Raw genomic sequence first — 15,383 nt, 5'->3', positions numbered from 1 at the left:
GTAGTTTGAGAGGGGAGAATAAGGAAGGAATTACTAAACGTTCCCCAGGAAGTGCTGTGGCCTGTTCCCTCCCGGCAGCCTCCCACAGACCCATTCTGCGGGCTTCCACTGTGTTTCCTGGACGTGGTAGGCTCAGCAGACCAGGCCCAACTACAGCCATGGGGTGTGGATAACATTTGTTTCAACCTATACACCTCAAAGAGTCAGGTCAAGGATCTTGAGTGTTCCCTTTGAAGCGTATGGCACCAGCAAGGGGTTGAGTTAAGTCTCTGTGGGGACTCTCATGTCCTAGGCTACCTGGAAATACAGAGGGACCCTAGTAACGTGAGGCTCCTTGTGAAGAAGGCAGTTAGTCTTGCTGGCTAAGGTAGAGATGTGTTTGCTTCCCGTCACAAGAACTACAGAAAAATACTCTGCAGAACACAGAAAGGCTTCCAGAGAAGCAAGTCCAGTGGTACCATGGGACATTCCCAAGTCTGCAGGGCACCAAGCTAGCTCTCAGCAACTTTCCCCCTGAATCAGCATCTCTACCTCACTCTCATCCACCTATGAAACAGGTGATTTAGAGAGCCAGCCAATCCCAGGTGAGCTAGAGAGCCAGCCAATCCCAGGTCTGATCTATAGCTGAACCTGAGCAAGGAGGAGGGAAACAGCCACAAGACCAAACCCTGTCTTCTATCTCTTCTATCTCTAATGTGATAAACTATTTTTAAATTTAGATTCATTTTATGTATGTGAGTGTTTTGCCAGCATGTATTTCTGCCATGTGCATGCTCTGTGCTCACAGAGGACAGTAGAGGGCATTAGATCCCCTGGAGCTGGAGTTACTCACAAGTTATAAGCCGCCAGGTGGGTGCTGGGAACAGAACCCAAGTCTTTTGGTTCAGAGCCAGTGCTCTTAAGTGCTGAGCCATTTCTCCAGACCATGACAAGCTATCTCTCCACGTGGCCTCTCGCTTTGTGGCTGAAAGTGCCTGCTACTCACTCAGACTCTCCACAAGTCCTCTCTCTCTCTTTCTGTGGCTCCGGATAACTGAACAGGGCCTCTCTGTGTGGCCCTAAATAACTGAAAGAGCCTGCGACTTACTCAGAAAACTCTTTCCCAGCTCATAGTCCTCCTGCTGGGCAGACCTCACCCCTGGGTATTGTCTGAATATCATAAAGAGGAAAATGCCAAATGCTAACTTGAGGGCCTCTAAGTCAGAACTGCTAAGATCAGGCCTCAGGAACACACACGAAACTGAAGGAAAGCAAAGACACTGCCTGAAAGCGCTCAGCTGACTCTACTGCACAGCAGAACCTCCATGCTGGGAGTCTGTGACCACTGCTCCTAGAAGCTGCTTTTCCAGAGACAGTGAAAACCAATGATGAAATAAAATTAGCAGAGTTTCCACAGGCGGCGCTCCTTGGTGCACTACACAGACTCGGTGGCTCCATCTCTTTCAGGAACAGGAAGCTGCACCTTCCACTTTTAACACAGGCCAGAATGCCCAGAGATGGGTTCACTTCTCAAAGGCTGGATCCAAGATGGCAGAGTGCAGTGCCTGGAGCCTAAGAAAAGGTTTCTCTCTTTCACAAACTAGCCCAGATGTCCGGAAGCTAACATCTGTGGAAGATACTAGCTTTGTGGACACCTAAGAATCAGATGGCAGCTGTCACTCCACACATCACCCTGGGTGGGTGCGTGGAGTCAGTGACCATGGTCCAAAGACATTTTATAGGGACCTTGGGTTACTCTCCAGTTCCCACCTCACACCCTCAGATCTTACACATGGCGCCCTGGGCCTGAGTGCCATAGCTACTCCTCAAGCTGCCCTTCCCTGTTCTGGCAAAAGCAGTGTCTGACACCGGGCAATGGTTTTTTGTGTTCAGAACTTGGAATAAGAACCCACACTGCCCAGGCTGTCTAATTCAAGCTTTGGAAATCTTTTAGTATAGAGAATTTTTGGTTGTTTTTATTTGAATTTTGACTTCTCTCAGTATTCTTCATTCCCTCCCTCCCCCCGCCAAAAAAAAACATATTCCTAAACAGAGCAACCATCCCTGAGAAAGCTAAGCTTGAATAAGGAACACACTACTGAGGGACACCAGGACCACTGTCCTCACTCTTTGTATGGAAAAGCTACTGACATCACAATGAATGGGGCTCCTTCATTCTGTGACTTGAACTTTCTTCCCACCCTTCCTTTATAGTCATCAAAAATACCACCAGTGAAACTGGATTTATTCTCACCACACAGGTTTGTGAGAGCCATCCTTCACCAGCCATTCCATGATGGCAGCAGAAATGGGAAGAGATGAAAGGTCAAAGGTCAAGCCTGACCCCCCCCCAATGTCCTTAATGTGGAATTCCCCACCAGGAACACGACCGTCATTTTTCTTCTTTTTTCTATTTGTTTCTTTTACTTTAGTTTTGAGGAGGTTAAAGGAGAAAGGAATCAATTTTAAGGACCGTTGTTATCTGAATGCTATGACTGTAAATCTCATAAATACCCACCAAGACTCCATTCCACAGTCAATGAGGCTAATCTCTAATTGGTCACGTTGGTTTATGGCCCACTAGGGTCATCTATATCTGCCATCACCCAAGGCCAAGTCTCCATAACTTTATCCCTCATTAATACTTCCTGATAGCTGGCCTTTGAAAAAACAGTTAAAGACAAAAAATAAATCAGTCTTTCCTCAAACCAGACATTAACAGTTTGCTTTTTCTATTGTGTGTGTGCACACCTGTCCATGTTCATGCCCACTATCTGTAGGCCTGTGGTCCTCACATGCTTATGCGCAGGTGTCAGAAGAGGACCCCGGGAATCATCCTCCAGCATCCTTCACTGAATCTGAAGCTCATGTGTTTAGTTAGGCAGCTTGGCCAACAAGCTCTGGGGACCCACCTGCCTCTGTTCCCCAGCACTGGGGCTGCAAGCATGAGTTCATGCCCAGCTCGTAGTGGATGCTAGGTATTTGAACACACGTCCTCCCACTCTCACAGAAGGATGCTTACGTTCCTGAACCATCTTTGCTGCCCCATATTTTTGTTTTAATATGTAATAAAAATAAATTTTTGTTTTAATATTTTTGTTTTAATTATGTAATAAAAAGGAGTGAGTGGGCAAGAGGAACAAAGAGGAGGGGAAACAACTTTACAAAATTTAGCTGTTGAGCCTGGTGACTATAAAGTTCCATCCCCAGGGTCTGAGTGGTAGAAAGAAAGAACTGGCTCCTACTAGCTGTCCTCTGGCTTCCTCACTCACGTCACACATACATAATAAAAACTCAGTTGACTTTTTACTTTTTATAAATAAGTGTTTCTAAAAAGATATTTGAGAGACCCTCCTCCAAGTTATGATCAAGCCAGGAAACAAACCTAAAAACTTATGCATTTAAAAACTGAGTTCACATGGATGAGAGAAGCTTAATTCAGACAAATATTAGTATCATAGAGGAACATTCAAGGGAAATTACATCAAAATCCATGTAAAACTGGCCCTTTAGTGTGTGGCTTTCAAAGGACACAGACCTGCCTCTTAGAGCTTTCAGACTCTGGGCCTTCACTTGAATCAAGCTTCACCCCAAAGAGCCATCGAAGATCACAACAAAGCCTGAAGTCAGTGAACCATAACCTGCCAATGCCGGTTCTCTACGAGGCACATGGACCACAGTGACACTGGGAAGCCTCAGCAGAGGCCTCCAGAAACTCTCTGTGCCGTCTACAACTTTTCTATAAATCTAAAATTACTCACAAATAAAAGTTTTACTGAAGAACGAACAAAGAGCTGCCCTCCCAAGCTGGAGTCTCTGGCTTCGTTCTGAAGCTCTTGCTCTCACAAAGGCGTAGGAAGAAGCACACCCATCCAGAGATTTACTGCAACAGACACAGCCAAGCAGCTAAACTCTCAATTAAGAGGAAGATTTAACGGGAATGACTACAACAACCAGGGGTGTCTGGGTGTCGCTTCCAAACACTGCTTGTTTTATGTACTCCTGCAGGGCTTTTGGTAAATCAAACTGACATAATTCGAATCACATTTTGAGCATGCTCAGGAAGCCTGGATGTTTAGGAGATATTTAGACAACACCAAGGAAGTAGGAGGTGCTTTCATAGAGAGAATGATTGCCCTCTTGTTTATTGTTAGACAAATCCATTCTGCGTGGATGAAAGCAGCTTTGCCTGAATCACCTTTGTCCACAAGCTGCCTTACAATCCCCACGTGTAAAAGCTGGCCAAGCAGCCTCTTGTTTCGGATCTCCACGGTCCCCTTTCCCTCTCGCTCCACCATATCACTTGTGACTCAGGCTAACTCCCAGCTATTACAGTGAAGGCCTCAACATCACAAAGCAGGCTCGGCCCTTCAGTGGAGCAGTCACCTGAGCAACCAGACCGAGTGGATGGGACACTCTTCTGCCGTGCTGTAGCTGAAGGGCAAAGGTGTGGTAACTGTCCCTCATCTCAGGAGCCCTCCCAGGAGCTCTCCTGCTGGCCTGGCAGGGCCTTCTCCTCCCCTGTTAAAAGTGGGGTGCACCATAGCCAGATAAGCAAGATCCACAGTGTCGGCTTCTGACCCACGAAGAGGAAGATGGGACTCTGATCCCAAATGGATAAGAGGGTAGAAGATAAATCTTAAATATTTTATGAGTCAACCAGTTGCTCTGCTCTTGAGTTTTCATGGGGCTTAGCTCCTCAGGTGTGAGATCTCATTAAGCACTGAGATGGTGGTTAGAACGACCTTCTCACGAGCTACCAAAGCCCTCCATCACTAATCCTGTGTGGATACCGTTAATGGTCAAACTCATTCACTCCCTATCTTCTTCGGGTCACACAGGTCCCCTTCCTTAACACAGCTTCACCCCATGAGTCTTTTTAGCTAATGGCTTTAAAGCTGAAAAGGCAGCCAGCACCTAGACAAGATCTACATCCCTAGCTATCCACACTCCACACTTGCCATGAGGAGCAGAGCTCCTGTGTCACGTGGCTAGCAAATCCGGTAGCTTAGGGCATAGCTCTACCCTTCCCCCACGTGCAAAGCCTCCAGACACTCACCATAGTCAACTCCAGGCCGGCCCATGAAGTGAGCGGAGATCTGTCTCTCATCCTTTCCATACTCGTTCTTGGCCATCAGGGTGTAGTCTCCGTTATTCATATGAGTGGGGTTATCCAGCTGGAGGCAGCCGTGGTACTCCGTGTGATTGGTAACGTGTATCTTAGTACAGATGTACTTGGATTCGTTCAGTATGGCCCCATTGTAGAACCACTGAAGCGCTGGCTTGGGGTTGCCTCTCACAGTGAATGGAATGCACCAGTGGTGGTCTGACGTGGGAGATTCCAGAAATGTGATAGTTGGTGCAACTAAAATCAGAGACAGACAGAGAGAGAAAGTGTGTGTGTGTGTGGGGGGGGGTTTAATAGCACCAGACAGCTCAGAATCCTCCTTCTTGAATTCTATGTCAAGAAGAGCTTTTATTTAACCATCATTTAGTTTAAGAAAACCAATCAAACTGCAGATTCAATATTTGTATCATGTGACTGGTCTAGCCCCTACCAGGAGCTCCTGGGAACAGCTCATTCCACTGTGCTCAAGACTCACACAACACAGTGAGACTGATGGTAGAATGTGTCATCTGAGGTCTACTTTGTCTTTGTTCATGCTCCCCCTACACACGCACACATCTTAATATTATGTGTATTCGTCATAAGAAATAATGAGAGGCACTCTTTTCATTAGTAATTCTTCCTTAAATAATTAAAATAACTATAGAAGTCACTAAATTGATAATGACTTTGGAAATGTTCCATGAAGCTCTGATCCCGTGGAACACTTGCTAAAATGTATCAGACTAATCAAGACAGCGACTGTTACTGTTACTATTGCTACAGAGGGATTAGCATGGAGAACGAGAGCCTGAGAGATTCTGTCACTGCTGAATAGCAATACAATTTTAGATGCTCTGAATTATAGCGTGGTTCAACTTGACTAGATTCTAAATGTCCACATTTTGATTCTTGAAATGTCTGAGGTCTGATTTCAGCTTGGGAAAAACAGCCTAGTGATTATCCAACTTTAAATATATATACCATCTTATGCTTTGGGGATTTAGGCATGCGCAAATGGTTTCCTTAAACTGACTTCAGAACAAGAACAAGGGGCTGACACCGCTTCTTAGTTAAGCACACACAAAAGCCTTAGATATACTCCTGTGTCACAAACTTAAGCAGCCTACAGACTGCCCCATGACAGAGGCAGAAAACCCGCAGTCACTGAGCATGGAGGGCGTACTCTGCTCTCGATACGTACAATGCACAGTGAGGTTTACAGAGTCTTGATCTTCTCCTACGAGGTTTTCTGCCACACAAGAGATTTGCTTTCCACTGTCATCAGATGAAATGTTAGTTATCCTTAAGGAGCCCTGTGTGTGGCTTGTTTCATTCTACAAATGAAATAACAGACAAAAAAAAAAAAAAACATTGATTAGAATTAATCCCAAAATATCAGAGTTTCTTCCTGAAATAGAGTACACACACACACACACACACACACACACACACACACACTTTCCTCAAAGTAACTGGGAGCTATTCTCTGGTTCTGGGTTTTAATTGCTCAATGCTGAGTTTGACTTAACTCTTAGATTCTTGCCTTCCTCCAAGGGCAAAGATTAAAAGGGCCACCACTTCTTGCTCAGAACGACAATCTGATGTGTACAGATAATTAAATGTAATCTTTGGATTGGCTTTGTCTAATTAAAAAAGTAGAAACTAAACGACATTTAAAAAGTTATTATAAATGCCTATGTGTAGGCAAGCAAAATATTGGGTGGTTTTGATGGTTAGTATAGATCAGTAACTTGACAATATAGGATTGCCTAGAAAGGGAATCTCAATGAAGAACTGTTTGGGTTAGGCTAGTTTGTGGGAGATTGTCTTAACTGGGTTAGCTACAGTGGGATTATCCACCGTACATGTGGTGACCGGTCACGGTGTCACTGAAAAAAATACAGATGTGACTATTTTGATTCCCAGCTGATAAGAAGAAATGATTTGATACATGCATTGATTCACTGTTCCTTCCTCTTGGCCATGAACTTACTCTGACTAGCTCCTTCAAGCTCCTGGGGCTGTGACTTCCCACTAAGGAAGGACTGGAGATGTAACCTGGGACTGGGCACCCAGTGAACCTTTTCTCCTTTAAGTTGCTCTTGTCTGGGCCTTTTATCAGAACAATGAAAAGGAATCTAAGAGAGTGATTATCAATATGTTTAATATGGTCTCCTCATTGTCACCCTTACAAGACAGAACTAAACACAGCCTCACCATGTGTTTGGAAACCAAATTTCCAACGTCCCAGTACAAGGTGGGGAGTGGGTCACCCACCACGCTGCAGGAAAGGGTCACAGACTTTCCTTCCTCCACGGTGAGGTTAGGGGCAGCCAGACGTGCAGATGGCAGACCTAGAAAGAGAAAAGGACACAGAAATGCCACAGTTACCATCAGAATCAAAATAGTCAGACATACATTGTTGCAGAAGCCTATTGTTTCAGTAACTCAGTTAAGTTTAGAAACCTCCACTGGGCCCCAGAGTTAATAGAATCAGATTGTCTAGGAAAACTAGTTTGAAAGCATTTCGGAAGAATGAAACTCAAACGATGACCTTGTTAGAATGCTTCAGAGCCAAGGTAGAGTTAATTATAATGAATTAAATTGACCATTCTGTTCATACTGATAAGTTATCACAATGAAAAATTCTTAAAAACAAAAAGAAAATCTTAAAAATGTATTTGTTGTTAGAGGAAATTGTGAACATTACACGTTTATTTTAACATTTCAGTGGTGTGGTTCTTATACTTATGTTTCGAGAGCTAGACAGTTTTTATTTTAATTCATGTTGCTTTTGCTTCCTCGGGCATCTCTCTTCCCAGGTGTGCATGCTGCCTTAAACTGCAGGAATCACAGTACCTTTTACCTAAAGCACAACTTGGATAATTAACTATGTGTTGGTCCTGCCAATCAAATCAGCCTACTTGCTATGAGGACCATTTGGAGGGACTGTGTCCACCTCAGTTGCCAAGTCTCACAGAACTGTTATGGGTCATTGTGTAGGAAGCAACTTGGAGGTCAGAAAAGGCAGTTCTTCTGCAGTCACTATTAAATTGCAATTCACCCACCTATTTGCCAGCAACCAAACTGACATATCTGATACACAAATCTTTCATCATTAAGCTACCCTCCCTGGCTAAGCCACTATTCTTTAGTATTGAAGCCAGACTAGACAATATTTGTACATAGTGTGTCTCACAGTGTTCCAACCACTGAAAGAAGACACCCCAGTAAAACCTGGCTTTCAGGGACTTCTGAGACCTCCTTTGAATGACCCTTCCCTTAAGCATCCAATAGAGAGGAATGTTGCATCTTTTGTGTGGTTTCAAGGAGTCTTGAGCTATCTCAAGTTTCATGAGGCAACAAAGCACATAACAAAGGTCAAGAGAAAGCACAGTAAACAAAAGCAGACCCTACACTGTAAACCTCCTTCATATGAACTGTGTGAATTATGAAGCAAGTCAGGGCAGAACACCATTAAAGTTTATGGTGTGGTCTGGGTAACTTCCTAAAAATACGTGTTTTGTTTACTTTTAGCCCAACACGAAGTCACATCATTTAAAGAGTCTATAATCATGTAAAATTTGTCACTAAAAATAATCAAGCTATTGTGTGAAGAACAGTTTGCCCTCAGCTGAATGGCATGGCTTCCTGTTCCCAGACACACCCACTTCATCTATTTGCATATCTTCTTTACTGTTGATCTCCACCTCAGGAAATATTATGCTTGCGCTCCTATGTGTTGGCTTTTCCGTTGTAGAATTACCTACTGATCTCCTGCCAGGAGGGAACTAGAGACTCCCATCTTTGCCCCAGATTTTCCCACTTGCCCACAGCTCCATCTTTACATCTTTCCACATGCTGTGAAGACACATGATATAACAAGACATAAATCAAAACACATAAACCTTCCTGAGATTTGGACCATCTAGAACCCATCGAATCTACCCAGTTATCTTCAGATCATTTTGAGGAAGAGATCATTCCAATTACTCAGCCCAGTGGAAGAATTATTAGACATCCTCCCCATGTCCTTCTTAGATGAGGGGGAAGACTACAAATATATATATATATGAAATCAATATGTAAATTTGTCATGTTTTCTATGAATGCTATAGCCTCAAGTCTACCCAAATCTCCTCAGAATCTTTATTCTCTTTATAGAATGGATATCCAGTTTTTCCCCCAAGAAAAGAGGGTTCCATCACCCGAGCCATATACAACAAGAAGCCTGTTGAATGTGAATAAACAGCAGGCTTTTGGCCAATGTCTGTGATGGTGTCACCTACACTCATGCACAAGTCACATTTGCCCTGTGGACCACTCAGTGACTAACAATCTGAGGCACTATGCCAGTTACAACACATCCCTTTGCTTCCCCGGCTAATAGTGTTTGGTGTTCTGTTGGCTCCCACTTTCCTTATATTTACAGATCTATTTACGACTCTAGGGTAACCTTGGGATCCAAACTTGTTCTAAAAATTTGCCCCCCCTACCCCAAATAGCCCTGTCATGGAGCTTTGGGACGTGTGTTTCCCTTCATAAATATATCTGTTATTTTAAATATTCTGAGTACAGGAAGTGTCAAAATGGGCTTCAGTAGGTAATACTACATAGCAATCTTAATTATTCCCATAAAGTCTGATTAAGTCTTTCATTCCAAACTTCAGCTTAGGTGACTAACAGCCCTAAGTGTGTTTGTTTAGTTACAGTAGGAGCAATGGTACCATTTTCTGGGTAATCATTTAAGTAGACATTCTCATGGTACAGAATCCTTGCAACCAACCCTGAGGACAAAAACTTTTCACTTATTTAATTAATGAAGCCTATAAGTACTTGAAAAGTCAAGCACATCTTTCAAAGTTGCACAAGTCTATGCAAACCTGGGATTTGAACCCAAAACAAAGGGCCTTCAGCACTATAGTACATTGCCTCCCAGAGCTACACACATTTTGTTCAGATCATACATACTACATCATATCAAAGATCTGAGAATTTGGCTCATCTGTAAAGAGTTCTGTGCCTATTTTGTGAAGGAAGAATGAGTCTCCGTATTATAAATTAATTGTCTCACCCTGTCAAAGGACTTTGCAAAGGAATCTGTGCAAATTGGCCAAGCTTAGATCTTTTAAATGTAAAGTCTCCTGCAAATGAGTAAGCACCTGCCTCGTGTTAAGTCTACAGCATTGATGCGCTGGCCAAGACCCAATAATGGAGAAAAACAATCTGTACTTGAGATATCACTTGAGGCTTAATTAGCACAATAAAAATGAATTGGGAAGCATGGATCGCCAAGGCGGGATAAACCACTCGCCAGGCACTACTTCCTTGCTTAATAAGATTTGAAATCAGCATAAGTCCACAGCAAAGCTCAGCAATGCTTCCAAAAGCTGTGGGTGCTACCATGATAGGCCTGATGGCAAACACCAGCCATGTTCCTTCTGCAAGGAGAACCTCACAGAAGATGGGAAATAGCCAGTGTCCCCAGCAGAGAACCCTTATCAATGATCTTGACTTGAGTTTGTTGGGGAAAGAAGTGTTCACCTGTAGGCTGTTTGATTAATGAAGTCTACAAGTGTTAGACATAGTAAACCGGCTGGCTTTCTTCGAACCACAGCTCCCACTTCTTAGGCATACTCTACTCACCGACTCACCGACTCATCGAGGGACCGAGGAACCCAACTCCTTTCCCAAACTGTATGGGTTGAACCCAGAAGGTTTGTGTTTCTAACAAACTCCTCCTGCCACAGACCACAGTTTGAGTAGAAGGGTGTTGGACAATTGTTCACTAGGCTTTCGACTTTACAACTATTATTCTTAAACCCAACAGAGGCCTGGGTAATTATTTTTTCGACCACTAAAATTTCCACAAAGTGTTTTCTGGGAGAAGTGAATTCTTTAAGCCGTGGAAGTGAGCGTGGTGGAGATGGGGGCATGAGGCAGAGACAAGTACAAGAGTAAAAGTCACAGACGAGAAGGCAGAGAGAGCTAAAGAAATCTCGGTGTGTGTAGCAATGCCACGTAATACTCCTCAGAAGTCTTTCTGTGGAGAAAGACAAACATGTAACCACCATTTCCCCTAGACCCCCTCAGAGGACTTAAGTACAAGACCACTTGGACTGTGTGATTTTGTTACTTTCTTTGAAGCGATTTGACACAATGTAAAATATTTAAATCCAGTTTAAAATATTTAGATCCAGATGCCAAATACTTTTAAAGATACTATTCATGTTGATGATAGCAAATAACACTAATAGCTAATTAGCATCTCTTACTTCTTTTAACATGTGCTGGAGTCCATCTTAAATGCTTCTGTGTATTCTCCCTTTCCTCAACCCAAATATCCAAGAACACGTTAGTTAGCATCTCTGTTTCCCAGTGGAGGAACTAAGGCTTAGGGAGTATTGAAGTTAAACAGTGGCCGTGTTAGTCCTAGCCTGACCCTCACCCCTGCCCATGGCTTTCACCAGTGCACAATGGGCTGCGGCCCTAGCTGGGATCTCCCATCTGCTCCAACCCATAATGGGGGCGAGACTCTGAAGACCTGAACGGAAGGTCAAGAGACCTCAGTCACAGGCCCCAAATATGTAGGTTGCACCTTCCTGATAAATGAGAAAAGCAAACCTCTGCTCATTTGGGTTCTTACCTAGGAAGGTCACAGAAAGGTCACTGTCCTGCTTCATTTGTCAGTGTTCACTATAAAGCATGATGGTGTATTTTGTCAATCGGTCAGTAGTTCTGGGCTCTGATTACTTGATATTGGCTTACCATTCACGTGTATAAAGCTATCCTCGAGAATTAGAATTTCGTCTACATTCTATCTTTTCCTTTCTCCCTTCTTTTAAAAGTTCTATATTTCATTTTATGTTTACGAGTGATTTGCCTGAGTGTATTATTATGCGTGTATGTGCATCACGTGCACACAGTGCCCATGGATGCCAGAAGAGGGCATCAGATCCCCTGCAAATGGTTATGAACCACCTTGTGTGCATCAGGAATCAAACTTGGGACCCCTGGAAGAGCAGTGCTCTTAACCACCCACCAAACCATCTCTCCTGTTGTCCCTTCTCCTCTCTCTTCTCTTTGTGCATAAAGAGCCCACAGAATTCTACTTTGAAAAAATATCAACAGTCTGGACTCCCTCTATCTCTGGAGCATATCTGACACCTAATGATGACAAACATATATATGCGTATGTGTATACATATGCATACACATATACATGTGCATATATAATATATATGTATGTTCATTCATTCTGTAAGCAGGAATGGAGTCAAAATACTAAGACTGATCTGTTTAGATGTAACTGTTTGCTGAAGAAAAATCACACACTAAATTAAAAAACATCTTCCTAAGCTCAAAGTGAAAGTTGCACATCTAAGCTTTTGTGTGTCGTGGTAGAGAAGTGGCAACTGCCGGAGAGCATTGAAACAACCATTTCAGCAGCTTCGTCTGACATTCTAACAAGGACAGAGAAAAGCAGCAACCCACTGTGGGCTTTGCTTTATTTTCAAGAATAAAAACTAATCTCTCATAAAGTGAAGGCAAAGAAACCAAGACCCAGAAGCAGGAGAGCAGATGACAGAAATAAACCACATTAAGATGCCATGTTGATCTTGATAAGATGCTGTCCTGCTACGCTCTCAGCAGGCATGTGCTACAAACGGTAGCTGAAGCCAAAAGTCTGTCATGTAAATAAATCACTGGCATAGATTTAATTGCGGGCACCTGCTGACACCCGCTGACCCCTGCTGACACCCGCTGACACCCGCTGACACCCGCTGACCCTCGACATCATACACCCTTATTGTGTGGATGATGCTTTAAGAAGTCCTTACGCTAAGTTTGGAAAATTCAAAACTGGAAATTGTCGTTGTGAATTACAAAGAAGCCAAAGGTAGGTGTGACTTCAGCCCAGGGCACTGCTCAGGGTGTTTTATGGAGTACCTACACTGGTCCTCCAACAGCAAGCAAGCCTGTGGCTTATGTTTACTACAGAGCTATTGTTCTCACAGTAACTGGTTCCTAAGGAGCTCAGCTGAGGGGCTACTCTGATGTGACTGGAGACAGGCCACCTTTCCTAACCTTACCATCCACCTAGAACAGACCATTACCATCGCTGTTAACTTTCCGATGATGCCTCCTCACAGATAATGTTAAGTCATGATTGCAGTATTTAAAAATTGAAGTATAAGTTGGACAGAAGTATCTGCTGTAATGCTCCTATTGAAAAGGACCAATGGGAAGATTGCTCTAAGACACCAGCTTGAGCAGCGTAGACGGGATCTTTCTTAAATCTGCCCCACCCCCACAGAGATGAATCGACACAACCCTTCAGTGTTACCCTCTCCTGGCAACATATATAGGAGCCATTTCAGTCCTCCAGAAACCTAGCTCACTGCACCCCTTATCCAGTCAACATGGAAATTGCACAAATCTGTGGGTCGCCTCTCAATGACCATTTTCCTGAAGCTTAAGGGGTCATGTAGAGAAACAGAACACAGTTTATGTTGCAGCCTGAATATCTGTACACTCATTCACTGAAGGTTGGGACCATCTGCATAATTCTGTTGGGCATTTTGACTGTTAATAGTAATGGAGCTCAACTCCTACCCTGACCACTGGCTTAACTAAAAGAAGAAACAAGACCCTCTTCAATGTGACGAAGACAGACATGTCAGTGGGACCTTCGGGAAGCACTAATATTGAGCCTAGTATCCTGAATACAGGGTTGAAGATGTTAACTGCTATACTAGACCCCTTACCCCCACCAGTCCAGCAGAGAAAAGTAAAATATCAACATTCTCAAAATAGGGTCCTTCTTGAACATCACAAGCATTTTATTAGGTGACTTGGAGCTGCTGAGATGGCTCAGTTGGTTAAGGTACTTGCCTGATGACCTCAGTTCAATCTCTAGATCCCTCCTGGCAGAAAAAAAAACCTCATTCCCAAAAATTGTCCCCCAGTCTCCAATCCCATGCCATGCTATGGAACATGCTTGTGTTACTTGCAGACTTAGAAAGGAGACCTGAGCTGACACTGGGTAAGGTCCATAGACATACAGGAGCAGTAGAAATGGTGGTAGGAGCTGGGTCTGACCTAGGGTTATGTCCATGGGCAAGCAAGGAATTCTACAACACAGAATTGGAAGCTGGGGCCACAGGGAGAAAGCCTGCTGTGTCCTCAAGCAAAGCCCACAGGAATAGGGAGGCCCATGACTCCCACAAGAAGCTGCAGAGCTAAGTGGAGGGTTGAGGTTGACTCAGGACAGTACCTTACGCTCAGGTGACACTAAAGAAAGAGTTTCAGGCCCTAAATATAAATCCTACAGAAATAACATGACCTTGACTCTACTATAGCTTAGTCCTCTCCTGAACATGGTAAATAACATCCACCAAGAAAGAGCAATGATGTACATTTTAAGAAGACAAGAAAGAAGGAAACAACCAATAAACTAATTCGTGATGTCCAAGCCCTAGTATAGAAACAAGCAAACAAAAAATCTATTGAAAGAAATTCCAGCCCTAGTACAGGAGTCATTGAGAAGAGGTAAGAATCACAAATTCATAGTTAAAACGTTAAATATGTAGAACAGAGAAAATATCTTGAAAAACGGCAAGATAGAAATACCCAGTCGCATATAAAGACAAGCTCACTGAAACAGTTGATACTCGGCAGAAACCTTAAAAGGTAGGCAAGATTACATAATATAGTTCAAGTCAATAATTGCTAACCCAGATTATCATACAGAGCAAAACCATATCTTATAATTGAAAGAGAAACTTTCCAAGATATAAAACAAACTAAAGAAAAACATGACCTCTTAGCCATTCCTAGAGAAGATAGCTCCAAAGGTTAAAGACCCCTCTGGGCTGAAGAGAAAGATAAATACTTTCAACAATCTTCAGGAAACAACAAACTACATGAATAGCAGTTACACAGAGGAGGAATTCAGAACCCCAAAACACTACAAAACCAAAAAAGGGGGACAAGATTTAATATATACCTTTCAATGACTAAACTATCAGTTGTGTCCATTACTCCAATCAACAGTCACCAGACCATCAGAATTGACTGAAAGCAGTCCATCTATTCCTTGCCTACAAGAAGGCATGTCTTCGTCAAAGAAAGGGTCAACTCAGGGTGAAGTCTGGGAGAGTAATTCCAAGCAAATGGGACTAAAAAGCAAGCAACTATTACCTTTCTAATACATGACAAAATGGGCTAAAATTAAAATCAGCCAACAGATCCAAAGAAGGTCACTTCATACTGATTAGGGGAGCAATTAATC

General features: G+C 43.2%; 1 protein-coding gene across 2 annotated transcripts in view; it reads right to left on the bottom strand.

The window, feature by feature from the left end:
* Ntrk2 (neurotrophic receptor tyrosine kinase 2) overlaps window positions 1-15,383 on the bottom strand; it is a 305,974-nt gene that overhangs the window by 246,398 nt on the left and 44,193 nt on the right. For both annotated transcript variants that reach the window (XM_028772066.1, XM_028772067.1), the window contains exons 6-8: window positions 7,307-7,443; window positions 6,291-6,423; window positions 5,039-5,344 (exon numbers count right to left, since the gene is read on the bottom strand). In XM_028772066.1, the coding sequence (XP_028627899.1) occupies window positions 5,039-5,344; window positions 6,291-6,423; window positions 7,307-7,443 (576 nt within the window). The remainder of the gene's footprint in view (window positions 1-5,038; window positions 5,345-6,290; window positions 6,424-7,306; window positions 7,444-15,383) is intronic.

This window comes from Grammomys surdaster, unplaced genomic scaffold (assembly GCF_004785775.1).
Source record: "Grammomys surdaster isolate TR1022 unplaced genomic scaffold, NIH_TR_1.0 211, whole genome shotgun sequence".
NCBI classification, from domain to species: Eukaryota; Metazoa; Chordata; class Mammalia; order Rodentia; family Muridae; genus Grammomys; species Grammomys surdaster.
Note: the sequence above shows the minus strand (reverse complement) of the source record. Positions and strands in the feature narration are given on the sequence as shown.